This window comes from Lingula anatina, chromosome 9 (assembly GCF_051362555.1).
Source record: "Lingula anatina isolate TDL-2025a chromosome 9, LinAna3.0, whole genome shotgun sequence".
Lineage (NCBI taxonomy): Eukaryota > Metazoa > Brachiopoda > Lingulata > Lingulida > Lingulidae > Lingula > Lingula anatina.
Window position 1 is genome coordinate 18,867,673 of NC_141775.1, and position 21,814 is coordinate 18,889,486.

General features: G+C 35.9%; 1 protein-coding gene and 1 long non-coding RNA gene across 2 annotated transcripts in view; one reads left to right on the forward strand and one right to left on the reverse strand.

The window, feature by feature from the left end:
• LOC147760076 (uncharacterized) overlaps positions 1 to 21,814 on the reverse strand; it is a 94,280-nt gene that overhangs the window by 31,982 nt on the left and 40,484 nt on the right. The gene's annotated exons all lie outside the window — the stretch shown is intronic.
• LOC106154404 (uncharacterized) lies at positions 1,836 to 21,339 on the forward strand. Its single transcript, XM_086996000.1, has 9 exons — positions 1,836 to 1,963; positions 4,060 to 5,230; positions 5,902 to 5,951; positions 6,274 to 6,444; positions 14,446 to 14,665; positions 14,928 to 15,098; positions 16,309 to 16,418; positions 16,655 to 16,757; positions 19,487 to 21,339. Exons 1-9 carry the CDS (start codon positions 1,847 to 1,849, stop codon positions 19,516 to 19,518), a joined length of 2,145 nt encoding a protein of 714 aa, XP_086852126.1. The 5' UTR covers positions 1,836 to 1,846; the 3' UTR covers positions 19,519 to 21,339.

Genomic DNA, 21,814 nt, shown 5'->3' on the forward strand with positions numbered 1-21,814 from the left:
AATTTTCTGTAAAATAAGTCTTCTTTATATGACTGAGGATTATTTTTCTTTTTGCCAAGGGATTCCACCTTCTATGTGTTTTTTGTTGGCCATTATACCTTATGTGCCTTGAAGACTGGGCACTTGATACCAATTATACTTGATCTTATTAGATGCATTTTCGATGTAATTTATTTATTTTTATACAATATTTATAGACCAATATCCCAAAGTTATATGTTAAAATTTTGTAAAGAAATTCCTTTATCTTAGCCACATTTTTGTTTACTTTAAGATTGAGTCATTTTCTGCTAGAATGGTGTTTGATATTCTTCTTCTCTTTATTCTACAGCCGCTCCACCTGCCTCTCCTGACAGAGCAGCAGGTAAGTAGTGCACATGTAGTAAAACAAGATTCCGTCTTTTGCTCATAATCTGCAAGAGTTGTTCTTAGCTTGTCGATTAAGTATGTGAGTTCCTGCATTCTTATTTTCATCAAACTGTATTAGTAATGTTATATTAAAATTGACTATACCTTACAATTTTAATTGATTTTAATGAATGTTAAAACATTCAGTATTTATCACCCAGTTATGTTTTGAGCTTACTCACTTGTATTCAACAGAGAGGATACATTTTTAAGAAAAAAATGTTTTTTTTTTGGAAATTGCCGATAAACCTTCAGAAACAGATGAAAGCTTCTAATTTATTTGATAACTGTTTCACAAAGTTAATTGACACTAAATACATTCAAATTTTGTCAATGATTACAATACTTCTTTATGCTAAAAAGTTTTATTTTAACCGCACTGTTTATTGTACAGTCCTTTTCAAAGGTGAAAGTGGATCTCATACCTCTGGGGAAGAAAACATGGGTAGTATAAGAATGTTGACGATATGTCGATGTATGAACAGTCCCTGACAAATGAAATAAATTAGATTGAAAGCATGTCTATAAAGATTAAGGTCTAGTCTCTCACAACCCCCCCCCCCCCCCCCCCCCCCCTTAAAGAAGGCACATCAGCTGAAAACTCAATTGGGCGCTTGATACCAATTATACTTATTACATGCATTTTCAATCTAATTTATTTATTTTTATACAATATTTATACAATATACTGCGGGATTAATACGATGATTTGGATAAATATGCACGCATTGCAATACATAACAATATGCATTATGCTAAAATCATTTAGTTTGGACATAGCTTATTGTATTCATCGCAGTGGCAGAAAGGAACCATCTAGATGATATTGACAAGGAGCTATTGGAAAAAATTGAGAAAATTGCCCGAGGGGAAGATGTGGAGCCAGAGAAACAGGTCACAATTTGGGATTTTGCAGGACAGGATGTCTACTACACCACGCACCAAACATTCCTCTCAGAGCGGATCATCTACTTGTTGGTATTCCGACTTGACCAGGACCTCGATGATAAAATCCGTGTATACAGGGGAGAGAAGACGCTGAAAGGTATTGTTGAGCTTTATATCTTTACATGTATAAGCTACTCAGGGCCCTGATGTAAATAATGGCCTATCAACTGTGTGTAATTTCTTTATTAAAAGATCCACATTTTTAAATCTCTCTATTGCTCTTAATATATATATATATATATAACATTGAGATTTTAGTAGCGTTAATTTTAAATGGTTCCGATGAGTGTTTTGGATTGTAATATTCTAGTGATTTTAAGGATTTTAGTTATATTTACCATTGTAAGCCGCCCAATAAGAAACATTATTATTATTATTATTATTATTATATTATTGGCGCTATTTTTTAGCAATGCTGAGGAGAAAACACCGATTAATATTCATCTTTGCATTAACATCAAGGCTTTGTATGTATTTTTCAGAGTTTATTATGTTTTGGTTAAACTCAATCCATATGCACACTATTGGAAAATTGAGGGAAGAAGACAAAAATGCCATGCCATACGTCTTGATTATTGGAACTCATAAGGACATGTTATGCCCACAGGTGAAAACGCTTTTCTTTTCACAATTATTCAATTACTACCATACTTATTGTACCACCAGCGTAGGCGCTGGCGGTACACATGGTTTTAGTCCCGACCCGTATGTTCCGCCGGTTCCGTCGGCTCCTGCGGCTCCGCCGCCAAGTCACCGTTACCGCTTCTCCTCCTAGACGGTAAGGGCCTCCATACCCATCTCTTCGATTTAGGTCACCTATAATCTCAACATGTCCACGTAAAATTTGGGCTTTGTCGGTATTGGGGTCTAGGTGTGGCACTTATTGCAATGCACCCTTGTCCAAAAATGGCAAAATTAAATGCATATTATCTCCCCTACGGAAGGAATTATGGGAAAAATTTCTACAGACAGCTTTCCAAAAGTCATATGTGTAGATTTCAAATATGCCCTTGAATTTGACCTTTAGAGTTTCGAGTTACGCTGTATCCAAAAGTACATATTGGTGGTGAAAGCAAAATGTGCAGTACGGTAATGGATAATAAATTTTGAACTCCGGAAAAATAAAACATAAGGCTTGGCAAAGCAGACAACTTGTGGTCAAAAATGATATTCTTTCATCAAATTTGAACATCTGGAACTTCAGAGCACCTCCCATTCCAAGAATTTTGACCAAAATGATGTTTTCTTTATTTAAATTAATCTTTTCTGTAGGAAATTTATGGCACATTATGGTAACTCAAAAATTATAACATTTAGTCCCTTATATCTCCAAAACTGGCAGAGATAGGTCCATAGTTTCTATTGAAGTTGAATAGGAAGTCATATACTGGCAATCTACATGTGACCTTAAAATTGACCTTTGACCTACTTTTCACCATGAACTAAACTTTGCAAATTTTGATTCCCTTTTATCTCCAAAACTGGCAGAGATAGGTCCATAGTTACTATTGAACTTGAATAGGAAGTCATATACTGGCAATCTAAATGTGACCTTAAAATTGACCTTTAACCTACTTTTCACCATGAACTGAACTTTGCAAATTTTGCTTCCCTTTTATCTCCAAAACTGGCAGAGATAGGTCCCTAGTTTCTATTGAACTTGAATAGGAAGTCATATACTGGCAATCTACATGTGACCTTAAAATTGACCTTTGACCTACTTTTCATCATGAACTGAACTTTGCAAATTTTGCTTCCCTTTTATCTCCAAAACTGGCAGAGATAGGTCCATAGTCTCTATTGAAGTTGAATAGGAAGGCATATACTGGCAATCTAAGAGTGACCTTAAAATTGACCTTTGACATACTTTTCACCATGAACTGAATTTTGCATATTTTGCTTCCACTTTATCTCCAAAACTGGCAGAGATAGGTCCATAGTTACTATTGAACGTGAAAGGAAGTCATATACTGGCAATCTAAGTGTGACCTTTAAATTGACCTTTGACCTACTTATTATCAAGAACTGAACTCTGCTAATTTCTTTCTCTTTTAACTCCAAATCTGGCAGAGATAGGCGAATAGTTACTATTGAAGTTGAATAGGAAGTCATATACTGGCAATTTACTGTGACCTTGGAATTGACCTTTGACCTACCTTACGATGAACTTAACTTTGATTGTACCATTTTTAGTTATATATATATTTTTTGCATATTTTGAAAATTCTTGTTGATTGCATTTTTACAGCTTGTTAAGCACAAGACTGGTGGCTGTGTTCCTTATTTTGTGTATGTGGGGGTCTATAAGAATGCGCTTGCTCCAGCTGGTGGTACAATATTCAGAGGCGATATCGCCTCTCTGATCCTCTAGTTCTATGTATAATTTGTATCCCTTCAACCATATCACGATTCCTGACGAGTGACTTAATTATTTAGAAACTTTTCACTATGTGACTATTTGTGGATGGCATGATTTAATGTTGGGGGAAAAGGGTGTCCCTTGCCCACTGACTCCATCCTAAGTTTATAGGTTCATTGCAGCACACCCATTTTTCAACTTGAACGAAGTGGACTATATCATATACACATATATACATGTACATACACACACCCTGGTAGATGTTTTCTTTCGCTCTGACACTTAAGCATTATTATATAGTAGTGCAAAACTACAAAAGAATCTTAACATCTTTTCATTCATAGGGCGAGGTTGAAAAGATTTTTGATAAACTCAAGAAGTGTCTCGATGACAAGCAGGTACTCAAGGACCACGTCTATCGATATTTTGCCATAAGCAACTTGGCCGAAGACGATGAGGAGTTTGCTGAAATAAAAAGAGCGATCGAAGATTTGTGCGGTTATAGCAGCGACAGTGAGGCTACCGTTCAACATCTTCCAGTGAGTTGGATTAAATTGGAAATGAATTTGGCAAAGAAGAGTGAAGAAACACCCATCATAAGTATTGAAAAATTGATGGAAATGGCGCAAAGGGTAGGACTCCCTGATGGAGAATTACAAGAAAAATTCATTCCTTACCATCACCGTCAAGGCGACATCCTACACTTTAAAATTGATGGACTGGAAAGTGTCGTCATAATAGATCCACTTTGGTTAGCAGTTGTGTTTTCTGCCATCATGACCCCGGCCAGCATTCACTCTGGATGCAGTCGCGGCCATGTCCTGAAAGATGAGCTTGAAAGAGGAGTCCTAAAAGAGGAGGTATTTGATGAGTATCTAAAAGAATTCAAGATGGCAGAAAAAAAGACTGAAATCATTCGACTTATGCTGCATTTCGACTTGATGTTAGAAATATCCCAATCAGTTGAAAACCCTCTGCCTGGACATGGAAAAAGAAGATTCCTCGTACCCAGTATGCTGGTATCAAATAACAGTGCGAATGAGACAAATCCGCAGAAATATTTGCTTATCGCATTCCCTCATATTCTGTTTCCTACTGGGTTATTTCATCGTCTGACCATCCGTCTTCTAAGGAAGTATAAAGCTCAGCAATATAAAAATAACATCCCAGTTGTCGGGTTTGACAGCGCCTCCTTCCGCCTGGCTGATAAACAGTCGGTGCTGCATCTCGCCATTGAAAATAAGGCCATGAAGTTGTTTATAACTAACGCCACTGGACTCCCTCCAAGGACTCGCGTGTATTCAGAAGCAAGAAAAACAGTTGAAAACGAGTTGACAGTCCTTCGGGATACATACTGCCCCAGGATGTATTTTGGCTACAGCATCAGGTTAACAAATGACGGACCCAATATTCCAATAAATGCACATGACGTCCAAACAGCCGATTCCATATGTGCGTATGTAGAGAACTCTGAAGTGTCGGTAGATTTAAGGCCATATCGCGTTTGGTTTTCTGGTAAGCAGTTTGAAATATCACGTAGTGTTGTTGTGAATAGACATTAGGCCCTATGCTATTTTAACATAGAACATGCATTCCGTGTTAATTGGTTCACAGATCTTAACATTTTAAAAGATCCCTGATTACACAGCATGTAATATCTGAAACCAGATACCATTTGAAAATTTAGGTTTGATTAGTTTTAATTTTCAAAATAATTTATCGGGAAAAATATATTAAGGATATTTCTGTTTTGTACATATATTTTTGAAAATATTGATTTTTTACACAAACACTAATGACATACAATGTTAGTTATTTCTTATGAATACTCAATTGTATATGCAATAGACTAAAAAATGCTCAATTAGAAATTAATGGGAAAATTTATATTAATCTACCCTTCTTAAATGAACTATGTACTTGTTTGTAACATTTTTATTAGAAACAAAAGGCAAGATATCGTATTCAGATTTTACTCAAACATGTTATGAATTAGCAACCTGTGATATCAAGTCATTAGAAACATGTCAGTGAGAGATAAAACCAAAATTAACAATCATTTCGGAATGACACTTGGATTTTGAAAGGAAAAGTATGGCGTATGATAGGACATAAAGTATTTTGATGGGGCCCTAGAGGCCAAGTGCCAATATATAATATACATAAGACCAATCTTACCATTTTAGCAGCCCCAGAGAATCAAGACCGTCGTGCAGCCAAGTGTCCTGAAAACGAGGCAAGTTATGAGCTTTTAAATACGTTTGTGTCTTAGTACTGCGCAGCAAACACAGAACGTTATTATAATGTTACCATATCATATGTCCAAAAACATTTTGGTAACATTATAGTAAAGTTCTGTGTTTGCTGACCATTATCCTCACTTGCACAAGTTTTAGTAAGACCATGAAATTAAATGTACTCGTATATACACAATCGTAAGAAAAATTGGATACACTTAGGCATAAATGCGCACTTTTCACTCTGTTACACTTGCTATACGACCTCTGATATTTCTAATGATAAATTTCACATAAAGACAGTGTATGTGTGCGTTTCAGTACAAGAACGATTCCGAACCAAGAGGTCGTGCACTCATTATCAACAACAAGACATTTTCCGTGGACTGGCTTCGAGAACGTGATGGTACCGAGGTAGATGTTGTTGCCTTGAGGAAACTATTCCGTTACCTCCATTATGAGACAGACGTTATCAGTAACCTGACTGCAAATGTGAGTTCATTAATAAGATCATGGTGTGTTTGTAATAAAACGAACATCGTAAAAGCCAAATGGCTTTTAGGTTTCAAAGACTAACATACTTTTTGGTGATATCTAAATATATTTATCAGTGACACAAAGATGATACAATTGATACTTGAACCTTTTGGTTCAAAACAGGTGTTGTCAAACAAACTTTTCGGTCACATTTTATTATGTTTATCTATTTCACTGCAGTATATTTTTCTACTAAAATGAAGCTTTTCACTCGTTTCTGTTCATTGCATGTATTTGTATTTATATGAGAGACGTATGGTACACTGTATAGGTATACAACATTGGTCAAAAAGGTTGTCCCACCCCTATTTCCATGTACTAATATTTACAAATGATCACCTTACAGCTGTAAATTGTTAGAAATAGTGCTTTTTATTACGGATACCGTGTCTAACGTGATTAATGGTTTTAAAAATACAAAATAGTGGTGAAAATATACATATTTTATACCATTTAGTAAAATTTATAAGAGGTACCCCCTCAAATTGACTGTTTCACTGTGACTTCTACAGATGTAAAGAAATGTCTATAAAATTGAAAAGACGCCATCAAATGTCACCAAATTCACAGACAATTAGCATTAGGGTATGCTCGTTAAAGGTCACTTGCCTAACAGCGTGTGCGTCTACCGCGTACTGCAATTATCTCCTGTAGATGGCGCAACAAGCCTTCAACACAGGTTACAATTCTGCTTTGTGGGATATTGTCCGATTCTTCTTAAACAAGATGGGGGATTTGGCCCAGGTTTTTATGGGGTTGGTTCTCCTTTGCATTGCACACTCCAATTCATGTCACAGTTGATTAGTAAGTTTAATATCAGGGCTCAAAGATGGTGGTTCCATCCTTAGACCATTGTGTTTCTTCAACAAAAGCCAGGCGAGGGGTGTGAGCAAGTGTGTAGTCATGATAAAGCCTGAAGTTAACCCTAAAGTCAGTTCTTGAAGATGGAATGAGATATCAGCTGAGAATGCTACGTTCAGTGATCCCACAGGCACCTGAACCTGGTCATCCATCACTGGAAGGAAGTCGATTTTGATGCAGAATTAAATTATTGTACCACCAGCGTTAGCGCTGGAAGTACACATGGTTTCGGTCCCGTCCGGATCGTTCCGCCGGCTCCGCCGTCTCCGCCGGATGGCTACCGTTACCGCTTCTCCTCCTAGACGGTAAGGGCCCCCGTACCCATCTCATGGATTTAGGTCACCTATAATCTCAACTCGTTCCACGTAAAATTTGGGCTTTGTCGGTATTGGGGTCTGGGTGTGGCACTCATTGCAATGCACCCTTGTCTAAAAATGGCAAAATTAAATGCTAATTATCTACCCTACGGAAGGAGTTATGGGAAAAATTTCTATAGACGGCTTTCCAAAAGTCATATGTGTAGATTTCAAATATACCCTTGGATTTGACCTTTGACCTTTACTTCAAGGTCAAATGGGCCAAAATTTTCAAAAAAATGAAATTTTTTACGAAAAAAAATTTTTTTGCCCTGTTATTCAGACACCACACAGACTTAACCAATAATATTATTGGAAAGTGTTACCCTTCAGGTCATCTTTCATCTCCATGAATTTGGGGTCAATCGGTGTATTTTCACGGGAGTAGCGGCCATAAGATACCGAAACTGAAAACTGTCTCTAATTCGGGAACCGTTAATGCTAGAGACCCATTCTTTTTTGCATTTTGTAGAGCATGTAAAGCCCAACACTGCATGTGGTCTCGGTTTTTTTGTATTCCATACGGTTTTCGAGTTACGCTGTATCAAAAAGTACATATTGGTGGTGAAAGCAAAATGTGCAGTATGGTAATGGATAATAAATTTTGAACTCTGGAAAAATAAAACATAAGGCTTGGCAAAGCAGACAACTTGTGTTCAAAAATGACATTATTTCATCAAATTTGAACTTCTGAAACTGAAACTGAATTTTGCAAATTTTGCTTTCCTTTTATCTCCAAAACTGGCTGAGATAGGTCCGTAGTTACTATTGAACTTGAATAGGAAGTCATATACTGGCAATCTAAATGTGACCTTAAAATTGACCTTTGACCTACTTTTCACCATAAACTGAACTTTGCAAATTTTGCTTCCCTTTTATCTCAAAAACTGGCAGAGATAAGTCCATAGTTACTATTGAACTTGAATAGGAAGTCATATACTGGCAATCTAAATGTGACCTTGAAATTGACCTTTGACCTACTTTTCACCATGAACTGAACTTTGCAAAATTTGCTTCCCTTTTATCTCCAAAACTGGCAGAGATAGGTCCATAGTTACTATTGAACTTGAATAGGAAGTCATATACTGGCAATCTAAATGTGACCTTGACATTGACCTTTGACCTACTTTACACCATGAACTGAATTTTGCAAATTTTGCTTTCCTTTTATCTCCAAAACTGGCTGAGATAGGTCCGTAGTTACTATTGAACTTGAATAGGAAGTCATATACTGGCAATCTAAATGTGACCTTAAAATTGACCTTTGACCTACTTTTCACCATAAACTGAACTTTGCAAATTTTGCTTCCCTTTTATCTCAAAAACTGGCAGAGATAAGTCCATAGTTACTATTGAACTTGAATAGGAAGTCATATACTGGCAATCTAAATGTGACCTTGAAATTGACCTTTGACCTACTTTTCACCATGAACTGAACTTTGCAAAATTTGCTTCCCTTTTATCTCCAAAACTGGCAGAGATAGGTCCATAGTTACTATTGAACTTGAATAGGAAGTCATATACTGGCAATCTAAATGTGACCTTGACATTGACCTTTGACCTACTTTTCACCATGAACTGAATTTTGCAAATTTTGCTTCCCTTTTATCTCCAAAACTGGCTGAGATAGGTCCATAGTTACTATTGAAGTTGAATAGGAAGTCCTATACTGGCAATCTAAGTGTGACCTTGAAATTGACCTTTGACCTACTTTTTATCATGAACTGAACTCTGCTAATTTCTTTCTCTTTTAACTTCAAACTTGACAGAGATAGGTCCATAGTTACTCTTGAACTTGAATAGGAAGTCATATACTGGCAATTTACTGTGACCTTGAAATTGACCCTTGACCTACCTTACGAAGAACTTAAATTTGATTGTACCATATATATTTTTTGCAATAGTTTAAAAATTCTTGTTGATTGCATTTTTACAGCTTGTCAAGCACAAAACTGGTGGCTGTGTCCCTTATTTTATGTATGTTGGGGTCTATACGAATGCGCTTGCTCCAGCTGGTGGTACAATATTCGGAGGCGGTATCGCCTCTCTGATCCTCTAGTTTCTTGTATCCCATCGATGGTCAAAAAGGGTCCATAGACATGTTATAAAATGTCTCTCGGAAGGGTGTGTGTAGGGTAATATCGCCTGAGGTGTCAGATCAATCCGCATTTGGAGAACATTCCAAGCCCATGATATTAGTACATTGTTCCTTTTGGAACAAAACGTAACAGGGGCATTTCAATGTAACATTCTCAACAGAAATCTCTATTTGCAAGAGGTGACTTCAGGGATGCTACTGGCCCCATTATGACAAGCACTTGCTCACAGCTCTCGTCTGGCAAACGATTTGTTGCAGAAACACAGGGCTCTGAGAATGGGACAACCGTCTTTGATTCCGGATATTTATCCTACTGAGCACCTGTGGCATAAATTGGAATGTGCATTGCAGAGGAGAACCAATTCCTAAATAATCTTGACCAATTCCGCCACGCTCTTTAGGCGGAATGGGACAATATCCCACATAACAGAATTGTTGCCCATGTTGAAGGCTTGTCGCGCCATCTACAGGAGATAATTGCAGTACGCGGTAGACGCACACGCTGTTAGCATGTGATCTTTAACGAGCGCACCCTAATGCTAATTGTGTGTGAATTTGGTGACATTTGATGGCGTCTTTTCAATTTTATAGACATTTCTTTACATCTGTAGAAATGACAGTGAAACAGTCGAATTGTGGGGTACCTCTTATAAATTTAACTAACACTCAAAGTCAATAAAACAGTGCAATTGCACTTTGAAAAATGTGCTCATATGACCAACCCCACATAATGTTCATCTCTTAGGAAAACATAGTCCCATAGCTCGGGAACACTGTCCAGAAACGGTTTCAACATTACTCTTTCCGTATTTTAACAATCGAGCTTTAAAATATGGCAGTTTTTTTGCCCTTTTTTCACAATGTAACATTCATGACCATGTCAAGGCTGTCTCTATATAGTGGATAAATTATTTCTTCTTTTAGCTTAACTCAAAAACTTCTTTTTTTCTTGAAGCTTGTATATTTGTTTCACAAAACAAACCTTCAAATGAGCATGACATTTTATTTTTTTCATTTATAACTCACAACAATAATCAATGAAAAACAATAAACACGTAAAAATAGAAATTCAAACAAAATGACTAGAATTAAATATCAATATCTTTGATGTATAATGTTTTAACTTAAAAAAAAAACAATATTTGTTTTTCATACAAATATTTAAGAGAAATAAAATGATTTGATTTCACAAATTTACATTGTCTTCTTCATTTTTGGACGAAAAAATTAAAAGGTAGGAAAAGTAACGTATGTTTCATACATCAAGTAATAATGCCTCAATTTTACAGAATGGTTTTAGTAATTCAGTCTATCAAGTCATTGATTTGCTTTACACTTATTGTTCATATTTAGAACATTTTATATGTCAAATCACATTTTCTAACAATTCCTGGTGGTCTTATTCTTACTTTTTGAACATAAGTACACTATTTATGTTGAGTTATCCTTTTTATTATAATCACTGTGGAAGAAAAGAATAAACAAAAGTAATTTCACATTGTTAACAAACAAACCTGAGTTACTCAGAATCTTTTAAACTAACATGGTGATGATGATGCATATAAAATCTCTCAATTATATACTAAGAAAGTCTGTAACGTATGTTACTTAATTTAGCAATGGATCTTTTCTGCATTAAATTGCCAACATGAAAATGATGTCACAGGAAAACATGACGAATTTCAATTAAACACTCCATTGCTTAATGGAGGAAACATTAAACATAACCATCATAAAAACATCATAAAACCTGTTCCTTACTCCCTTCATAAAAATCAAAGTTACGTATGTTACACATGATGAAATATGATGCTCAATTATGCCTGAATTTACTCTCAACCAATTTCACATCCCGCTTACTGAATTTGAACATTCTTTTTGTTTTTTCCTTTTTTCCGGGCTGCATTGTACTGTTGTCGTCGCAGACGTAAAATGCTGTTACCTGTCTCCTGAATTTGTATGCTGTTCGTTTTCTAATCTCTGCTGTGTCAATACCTTTACGTATTATATTAGATATTAGATTTCTGTTTATCTTTGCTGACTTGCTAAAATGTGAAATACATCTGTACTTTTTTAACAGTTTTCCAGCAAAACTACCATACAATTGCATCTTCTTTGCATTGCTTGTTGTTACATGCTTGAATTTTGAAGCCTCAGCCGTGATGACGTTTGTTAGCAGTAGTTGTTTTCTAACTCTTTTGCCCCCAAAACCCTTTGATTTTAGAAAGAGTCTCTTTGTATTACTTCTAGGTGTGTTTGGACATGCTGGTATATTCATCTTTCTTTTTATTCTCTGCATCTTCCTTTGAACGCATTTTACTTTCTTTTTTAGACCTTCATTTTCCTTTTTCAAAGATTTTAACTTGTCTCTGCTTTTTCTCAATGCTTTGCTTAGCCTCTTTCTGGGTCCGTTTCTACGATTCGGTAACCTTACTATGAGTCCAGTGCTATGGTCACTTTGCATTGTTTCATAACCACTGGTATCATTTGTGGACTCTACAGGGTTTGGAACATCGATTGCAGCATTTTCAACGTTTTTCTTCTGCCTGCACTTTCTTACCCGCTCCTTTACTTCATCTCTTCTTTTTGACCTCTTTCTTTCTGTTAAAGTTCCTATTGGGACGTAATTTCTCTTTTGCCGTGCCCTCTCTTTGGCAAGGTATGTTTCCCTCTCGTTTCTTTTCTTCCTCTCCCTATAATTCTTTTGGATTTCTGCTCTTGAAAGCGGCATCTTGACCTAAAATGGTAGAAGAAAAGATGATAGAAGAACATACATTACCAGACCAACGGGAATGTATGTTGTACAATAACACTAAGCCATATCTTACTTTTAGCTTGTTTTTACTCATTTTCATGATAAGTATATGCAATCCATCCTTTTCTAACCAAATATCCAATATTTCAGGAAGAAAAAAAAATATCGAAAAAAATATTGTTCAATTAATATTATTCTTTATTGTATAAATTCTTCCTCATGCTTTCTCCCATTTAGTTCTTATAATTTTTCCTACTAATGGACTAAGTTTAATTGATGAACTGACTCCCAATCTCAGATACTACAGGAATTCAAGGTTTCTTATCTTTTTATTGTTCAATATATACTAAGAAATCTAGCTATAACTAGAGTAACATACGTTACCAAAAGTAACGTATGTTACTTTCACTGAATGCCCTACAATTCCAAGAAGAAAAACATTTCAAGCTAATGAAATAAGTTTGTCTTGCAAGCACTTCTCCAAACTAATCTACATATGAAATGTTTCTTTTCAGAAAGATTGATATAATATTTTTGAAACTCAAATAATAGTGGTACTTACCTTAGAATATGGAAGAGTATTTCTAGGTTTTCCTTCTATGAATGCATGTTGTATTTAGTGGCTGAGAAACAGCATGGCGTCTTCAACTCATGTGACTAATCATGTGATCACAGATAAGGGGGAAAGGGTTTTACAAGGAATAATTTGAAAATGTAGGTAACGCATGTTACATCACGTATGTTACAAATCAGCTTTGACTATCAAATTGTGCCAAGATCTGAGACACTTTTTCTGACTTGTTGATATATTTTCTTCATTCATCAGCAAATACTGAAATTATGAAAGAAGCCATCGTATACTGTAAGCACTCAAATTATATGATAGGTAACGTATGTTACATCCTTAAATGACCAAACAATTTCAGGGTGAAAATCCTTTTTGTTTTCAGATAACCTTTATTGGAGTGAAAGTTTTGATTATTCCTATATATGATAACATTTTCTATTCATCATAAATAAATGTAGCTGCTTATAAATGTATCGCACGGCAATTTACTACTTTGTTTTAAATATAAGGTACTGAAAATTAAAAAATTGGTGACATTTTTCTACCAAATAAAAGCAAAACTTAATATGCTTCGATGGAAAAACAAATTAGCATAAAAAGTTGGATATACATCACCTTTCAATATAATAAACAAATTACCAGGGTTTTCAGCCTTTATAACTCGTTTTATATATGTTGAAGACTAAAAATTAGAAAAGCGTCAGTAACGTATGTTACAAAAACGGGGGTTTAAGCAGGTACATCATGAAAATGACTTAACTAAACCCGACTTTTGCAATATGGCCAATAAGGTCAGTAATCTCACTAAGTCATAATATAGTGAAATGCCCCATATCTTGTGTCTTTTAAACGTGGGAAGGTGACACCCCCATTTGCACTGTTTTATTGATTTTGAGTGTAAATGGTATAAAATGTGTATATTTTCACCACTATTTTGTTTTTTTTTTTTAACCATGAATCATCTTAGACACGGTATCCGTAATAAAAAGCACTATTTCTAACAGTTCACAGCTGTGAGGTGATCATTTGTAAATAAAAGTACATGGAAATGGGGGTGGGACAACCTTTTGACCAATGTTGTATACAAACAGACATGGCGTACAATCTACAAATATACCACCATATGTCCGTCCTCGGTGGCTACTGCCTTTCACATTCTCTGTTAGCGTCAAGTATGAATTGATGCTGCCATTTTGCTTTACGCTGTCGTTGATAACCCAATTCCGTACGTACCACGTCTCTGCAGTCATTGCATGCTATTTCTTTTGAAGTACACTATGTTTTTATGTCACTTCTTCTTTTATTTTAATGTGTAAAGGAAATGAAGGAAGAAATAGAACAAGAAAGTCAAAGAGACGATCACAAGATCTACGATTCTTTCATCTTGTTTCTACTGAGCCATGGTACCGAGGGTGCTGTTTATGGAACGGATGGCTATCCTTTACCCTTCAAATATATCAAAGCCATTTTGAATAACAGGAACTGTCTTGGCCTGTCGGGCAAACCGAAAATGATATTTATTCAGGCTTGCCAGGGAAGTAAGTTATGGAATGTATTACACAAGCTTGAATACCTGCGATGAAAATAACATGCAAAACTATTAAACAAATGTATTGAGATATTAAACTGTATTAACAGTTTGTCTCCTTTAAATTATATTCAGCCACACGAAATGAATGACGCTTAGTATTATGTAATTGTTTAATTAGTTAATACTGATATCAATTCTAACTTATATGTAAACATGTAATTCACATAAGGGTGTATGGGGTATTTCATTTTTTTTCCATATTCGCCCAGAGATATTGGACAGTGGGACACTCCTGGACGGACAAACAGTTCAACAACCACAGCAAGCACCACCTGCAGCAAACCTTGGTGATGAGGTACCCGATGCGCCACACGAGATTCCAAAGCCATCCAATGATCCGACGATGTCCGATTTTCTCGAAGTCCATGCAACTTCACCAGGTACTTTAACCGTGTTTCTTTGTATGCCATTTTACTTAGGCCTTACAAATGTGTTTTTCATCAGAAAAAAAAATCAAAATGATAAGGTGCACGTGGTGATGCTGGGATTATGGCATTGTGCCTCAGGTAGAAGATGGTGTGCATTTTGTGGTCTTTCGACATATTGTGGAGAACTGTATTGTACGTGTATACTTTAAAATGCGCACTACATTACTGCACCAGTAAATACTGAAAATGGTGCATGTATTTTTATACAGTATCAAATAAAATATATGTGCCAAATTTAATTAAAATGTACGTACATTTTTGCCATAATGCTTTTAAAAATGCGTTCACGATCACTACGAAAAATGAAAGTGTGTCGAGACGTTACCTTATTGTATTTGGGAAGCTGTCAGACGATTTCTTTCGATAAAAAAGACTTGGTAGCTTATGCAAATGTTGAGAAAAAAAACATGCCGATTATGGAAAATTCATATATCAAAATTTAAACTATGTATTTCGACAGATTTTAATTTAATTTAATTTAAAAATCGCGATAGTGTATTTCTGACATTGAATTCTCAGTGTGCACAAAGTGTAGGCATCGAAGGCATTCATGAATGTCGACACGTTTGATTCTTTGAATCAGACGCTTCATGTACTTGATAGCGCAGAGGCATGCCAGGGAAAACAGAGGAAGAAAAGCAAGTTCTGGTTTTTCTTGATTGAAGGCTTTGATTTGTTGAAGGGCAATTCCGTATAGCCTGGTTTCCAAAGATCGTGTCGCAGGCATATCAGCAAAACAAAATGCATCGCCAAGGACCCGAATGCCATGGCAAAATGTTTTAAGTTTACTTTGTTATTTTGATACAAATAAGCTTCTGGTTGACATAGATTTGACTGGTCCTCAACTTTCCATGCTGCACTGTGCCTGACCGAAAAAAAACCCCTTAAAATGAGTAGTGATTCAGTGTTCCAATCATGCCTGTGACGGCTAGAAATGTGACCCATATTATTTGCCTTTTGGAGATCATTTCAGGTCGGTTCACTGTAACACTATCGGCAAATAAACTTTACTAATAGTTCCTCGATCTATGAGATTTATGAAATTTGCTTTTCCGCACTCTCAGTGACACTAAGTACTGTTATATTAACAAAATAAAAATAAACAGTACTGTTGCATCTACGAGTAAATAATTCGTTAAGGCTTCAGTATTTTCTGTTTCAGAATACGTATCTTGGCGACACACGGGAAAGGGAACATGGTTTGTTCAATCCATTGTCGATACATTTTATCGTGAAGCACACAAATATGACGTTTTACAAATGTTGGTGAATGTAAGTACTGAAATAACCTGAACTACATTATTTTGCATTGAAAGTGTGTTAAATTCATTAGAACACCAATCAAATATAAAACATAGCTGCCAGAAGAAGTGACATGTCGTAAGAGGTGACTTATGTAAATACAGTCCAACATGCACAGACTTTTTAAGAACCAGCGAAATGCTTTTCTGTATATTTTGACAGTTTAATCAGAACTGTTCACTTCATGTTATATTTTATTTCACCAGGTCAATCACGCGATCTCTCAAAAGCAAACAACAATGGGCAATAAACAGGCACCAGAGATAGTTACCAGCTTACGAAAGAAAGTTTTCTTCAACATAACTCCAGGTAAGCAAAAAGAGTCACATCTTCCCGAGGTGTATTCGGCCGAATAATAAAGACCTGAGATCAAAAGTAAGCAAAAACAACGAACCTGGAACGTGTTAAGGTACAAACAATGCTGCCAGTCCTGCTGAAGATCTCATCCTTTTATCAAATGTCTCAAATCTCCCACCCAGTTGCAGACCCCACCTACAAAATTGTTCTCAACTTCAATAAATCATTCCCAACTAAAGCTGGAACTTCAAGGTTATGATCTTCATAAGGTTATTTTTCTCATCAATGTTATTTCTATGTGTTTCCACCTAAATTGCACCACAACTCCCAGCATTCACGCACCTCACAGTCATTTATCAGTACTTACTCCTCCTGAAGCCATTTTGGACTACATTGAATCAGGTTATCCTTTGGGTAGATTGCTGGCACAATTTAGTCTCCTTCTTACAGATTTCAAATATTCAATGTTACATGTTGTCCCTAAATCTGATCTTCACAAAACTCATGTAATTTACGATCTTTTTTTTTTTAATCCCAACCTGGTCTCGGTTGATTCTAACATTCCAAGAGAGTTCTCTGTGGCACAGTACGACTTCATTGATGCTGTTATCGCACATGTCCAACATTTTGTTCGTGGTGCTCTTTTAGGTATATCTTATATTCAAGATGTTTTCCACATTTTACCGATTATCAACTGCGTCCATCCCTTAAAGGCCCAGTGGGTCACCTGTGACCCACACATTTGACACGTCCCCACCCACACCACACAAAATGAATCCACTTCATTTTGCCATTTCCTTTTCCTTATGTACTAGTTTATCCTTGTTGACCAATTAGAAACTAGATCATTATCCTTCACTTCACTCAAATATGTCTGCCTCCATAAGAAGGAGTTAATGCTATTGCCTAGTGGGTTTTTATGTGTCTGTATTGTCATCTCAAGGTAAATAATAATTTCAATATTCTGCCTTTTCATTATAAATACAATAGTCTTAAACCACACAGAGATGTTTTATACAGTTGTTAGCTACGCTTCCAGGTTTAAATTTATTTTTTATGTTGTTATTGTAATAAAAAGAGGTTTGTGATATCTTGAAACTTAGTCATTTGTTTACCTCTAAAGCCCAGTGGGTCACCGGTGGAACATAACCAAAAACTAGGTCAATGTTGCCCAAAACATTTTTTTCAACATTTATTGATAAATATGCTTATTACAATCCTATTACCTAGGTATTAAACTTTTCATGCAAGAAAAACATGTCTTGGGCCTTTAAGGGTTTTTCCTGGAATGATCTGTTTTATTATGAGAAATGTTTGCCAATAGGTGCAAGTTGTTCGTGCCAGATTTTTTAATCTATGAATAAAGCTATGCAATGGATTATGTTGGAGAGATTTCATTATTCGGCCATGTCCCGTATACTAGATGATATCTGTTTCATTGGACCTCAAAATTCCAAGAAGTGTCAGGTTGATTTTTTTTGTGTTATGCACATGGATAAACGTTTCCATTAACGCAGTAAAAACCTTTACTCTGACCACTTGTTTAACGTAAACAACCTTTACTCTGACCACTTTTGTTTATTTTATCTCATCGAAATAGATTCAATACAAATGAAACCTTGGATAGGCTTTTAGGGTTTAATCTGAAATAAAATTTCAGGCATTGGTCAAACGTGTCTAATTTGGTTCAGTTTTGTTGTGGGATATGGTTGATTGGGCGAGTAATGACCCACCCACTTATTGTCCATGTGGTTCAAGTATGGTGATTTTAATGACCAAGGTAACTACTTACTCCCTTGTTTCATTAAGTTATCTGCTATTCCAGGTTCTCTGTTCGAACCAGTAATCTCATTGTGCAACCTTAATTTACTCCTAATGTGCCCCCTAGTCATGCGATTCCCAGATTATAACTTACTTTGATGTGTTTAGGATCTTATTATTTTTTTACTATTAAAAATGATAATTTTCAGTCATATGCACTTTACCTCATTTGCCTTTGAGCAAAAACAGAGCTGTGTTGTGCTAATGATCATTTGGCTACATAAAACAGCAATTTAGATAATTGTGTTTATGTAGGGAATGTCTACATCAGTGAGATTTAAGTCATCCAGCTTTTTAGCTGCTTGATATTTACCCGCATTGTTACGTAGTGCAGTTTAAGCAGCTACACTGGAAGATTACTTGCTTCGTTATTTCATTTTTATTTGGACACATTCCACGTTCCCCCATCACCCGCCTTAGTCCTTGTGTTTTTCTCTATTTTTTTCTTTTTTTTTTACTAACCAGAGTCTCTATTTCTGCGCCAATAACTATTGTGGTTTCATATATATTTTATTCTGAATTTATCTTGGTTGCACCCATTAAACTATATTATTATTATTTATATTATAACATTTATATAGCATGGGGTGTATGATAATCCCCCATTTTTGTAAGTTTATATCTCATTATTCTTCGTCATTAATAAATGACAGTTTTCAGTCATATGGACTTTATGCTATGTACCTTTGAGCAAAAAGCTTAGCTTTGTTGTGTTGGTGTGATTATTTGGCTACATGAATAGAATATTTCATCCACAGAGGTGTCTCTTGGCTGTAAGATATATGAAATAATATTCAAATAAATCTGAACTGAAAAAAATTAATTAATTCTATAAAACGCAATATTTTGAAGAAACATGTTGTTGTAAAGAACAATTTTCTTGCTGCTGTCATATCACCTGGTAATTGTTTGTGTTCTAGGTGAAGAAGAGTCAGTCCAAGACCAAAACTAAAGACGGCTGTCAACGGTTTCATGCACAGAGATCCCGCAAACGAAGTACACACACTGGACAATAGAAGTGTCACCCCCTAAATCAGAGTAATAAAAGTAGGCAGATCTTCGGTAGTATAATGTCTGGTCTACTTATAATGTGACTAATGAGTATAAAACCGCTATACCATGGAATTGTATTGTTGGTCTTGTACATGTACAGCAAATATTATTCCTGTCTTCCTCCAATATGGCAAGATACAGGCAATTACATAACGGTTATATGCGTCAAGTTTTTAACCTGAAGAGACGGAATATAGGCAATGTCAGAATATCGATACAATTGAATTGTTCAGTCAGAATCATGCAGAGGGTCTGGTCTCGGTATGGAAACACTGGATCAAGAGACAAATTGCCTCTGATGGGTTGTCCAAGAAAAACTACTGGCCGTGAAGACCGACGACTGATTTTGATGTCCAGGTTGTCAAAGTTCGACACTGCTTGTCAGTTGACAAGACAGTTGAACAATTTTACACATAAGAATGTGTCTGTGAAAATTATTAGGCGTCGGTTAAATTCTCAGAGAGTGTATAACAGGGTAGCAAGACAAAAAAAAAACTCATATATCGTTACAAAACAGGCAAAGTAGAGTGAACTAGGGTCAACAGGATCTGGAACTGGACAGTCCATGGCAATTGGTCCTATATATTTTTTTCTGGTGGGTTTCGCTTTGGTCTGACCTCTGATGACAGATGGGTACGATGCTAGCGAACTGCTGGTAAAGCATTTGAAGCACATGCACTGAATTTTTGAACCCGGAGCAGCATATTTATCATGGTGTGGGGCTGCATCAGCATCCATTGCCTGGGCGAATTGGTAGTGGTTGATGGAAACATGAATCACTAGAAATATATCGATGTTTTGGAGTCAGGCTTGCTACCATCTATTACTAACATGTTTGGTGACAGGAGTTATCCATTTGTTCACCAGGATGACAATGCTCCTTGTCACAGGCCCAGAGCAGTTGATGATTGGTTTGAACAACAGGACATTCACAGGTGATGTGGCCTGCCCAGAGACCGGATGCAAGACCGGATGCAAACATACCTGTAATTGAAAATGTGTGGAATGATATGTCAAAACTTTTGACAAATGTCCGTCTAACCAGTAGAGAATAATAGTTATATTATATAGAAGATAGTTATATTCAGTGTTTTTTTTTTTTTTTTTTTTTTGTGAAATTTGATGTTAATAAAATGATACCACAGTCATTTATCTCCCCCATAGTATTGGTGCAGTAGGGGAGACACTGCTATTGTTCAGTGTGTGTACTTGCATTTTTTAGTAGATTCTATTTTAAAATGGAGATATTAGGCAGTTCTCTATGAACATTTCATTCGCCTTTGGTGTAAATACTACAAAGGATTACGCAGTGAGAGGTCAAATGCCTGATATTAGGGACATTCTGTCCAGCTCTTAAGGAATTTTGGGGTAACATTTCATTAAACAGACTTGTAATTATTTCTGAATATATGTCTCGCCGTCTACAGGAGACACATGCAGCACTTAGACATTAGCTTCTAAATAACGCAGTCTGATGCGGATAAAATATATGCTCTTGTTGATAATGTACATAAATTTGGTGAGAGTTGGCGGGGTCTTATCACTAAATGAATATTTTTACCTCTCCAGAAATCAATATAGAATATCAGATAAGATGGGCATGAATAATCTAAATCTGCAATGTGGTATAAGATATGGATTTTCACACTGGTATTTTGTTTTATGTACCTTAGCCCATGTTGATTACAGTGTCTGCAATAAAAATATTAGAGACGGTTAACAGGTCTGATGCGATCATTTGTAAACGAAAGCACATGCAATTGGAGACGTGAAAACCTTTTTGATAAGTGGGTATGTTATAATAGAAATATAAGGCCACACTTTTTTATTTTTATGGATGACATCCTCAGGGGACCCAAAAATCGGTGCGAGCGGGCGAAAAAAAAAAAAAGTCCAAAAAAAAAAAAAACCTGCTTAAGAAAAGTTGTGTTCAGTACACAGCTCTAAACACTAATTTACCACAGAAACGCGTATCAAACTAACAATATGTCTTTATCCATGTTCCCAAAATATTAAAGCATTGTGAATATGGCCTGCTTCGTAGAAAGGTAAAAAGTCATGAATATACCTTCGTAGAAAGGTAAAAAGTCATGAATATATATGTTGCATATTACCAAATCTATTTAAGGTTATTTCATGCATTCTGTTGGTATAGCAATCAATAAAACAAATATAATAAAATATAATAGCGTGTC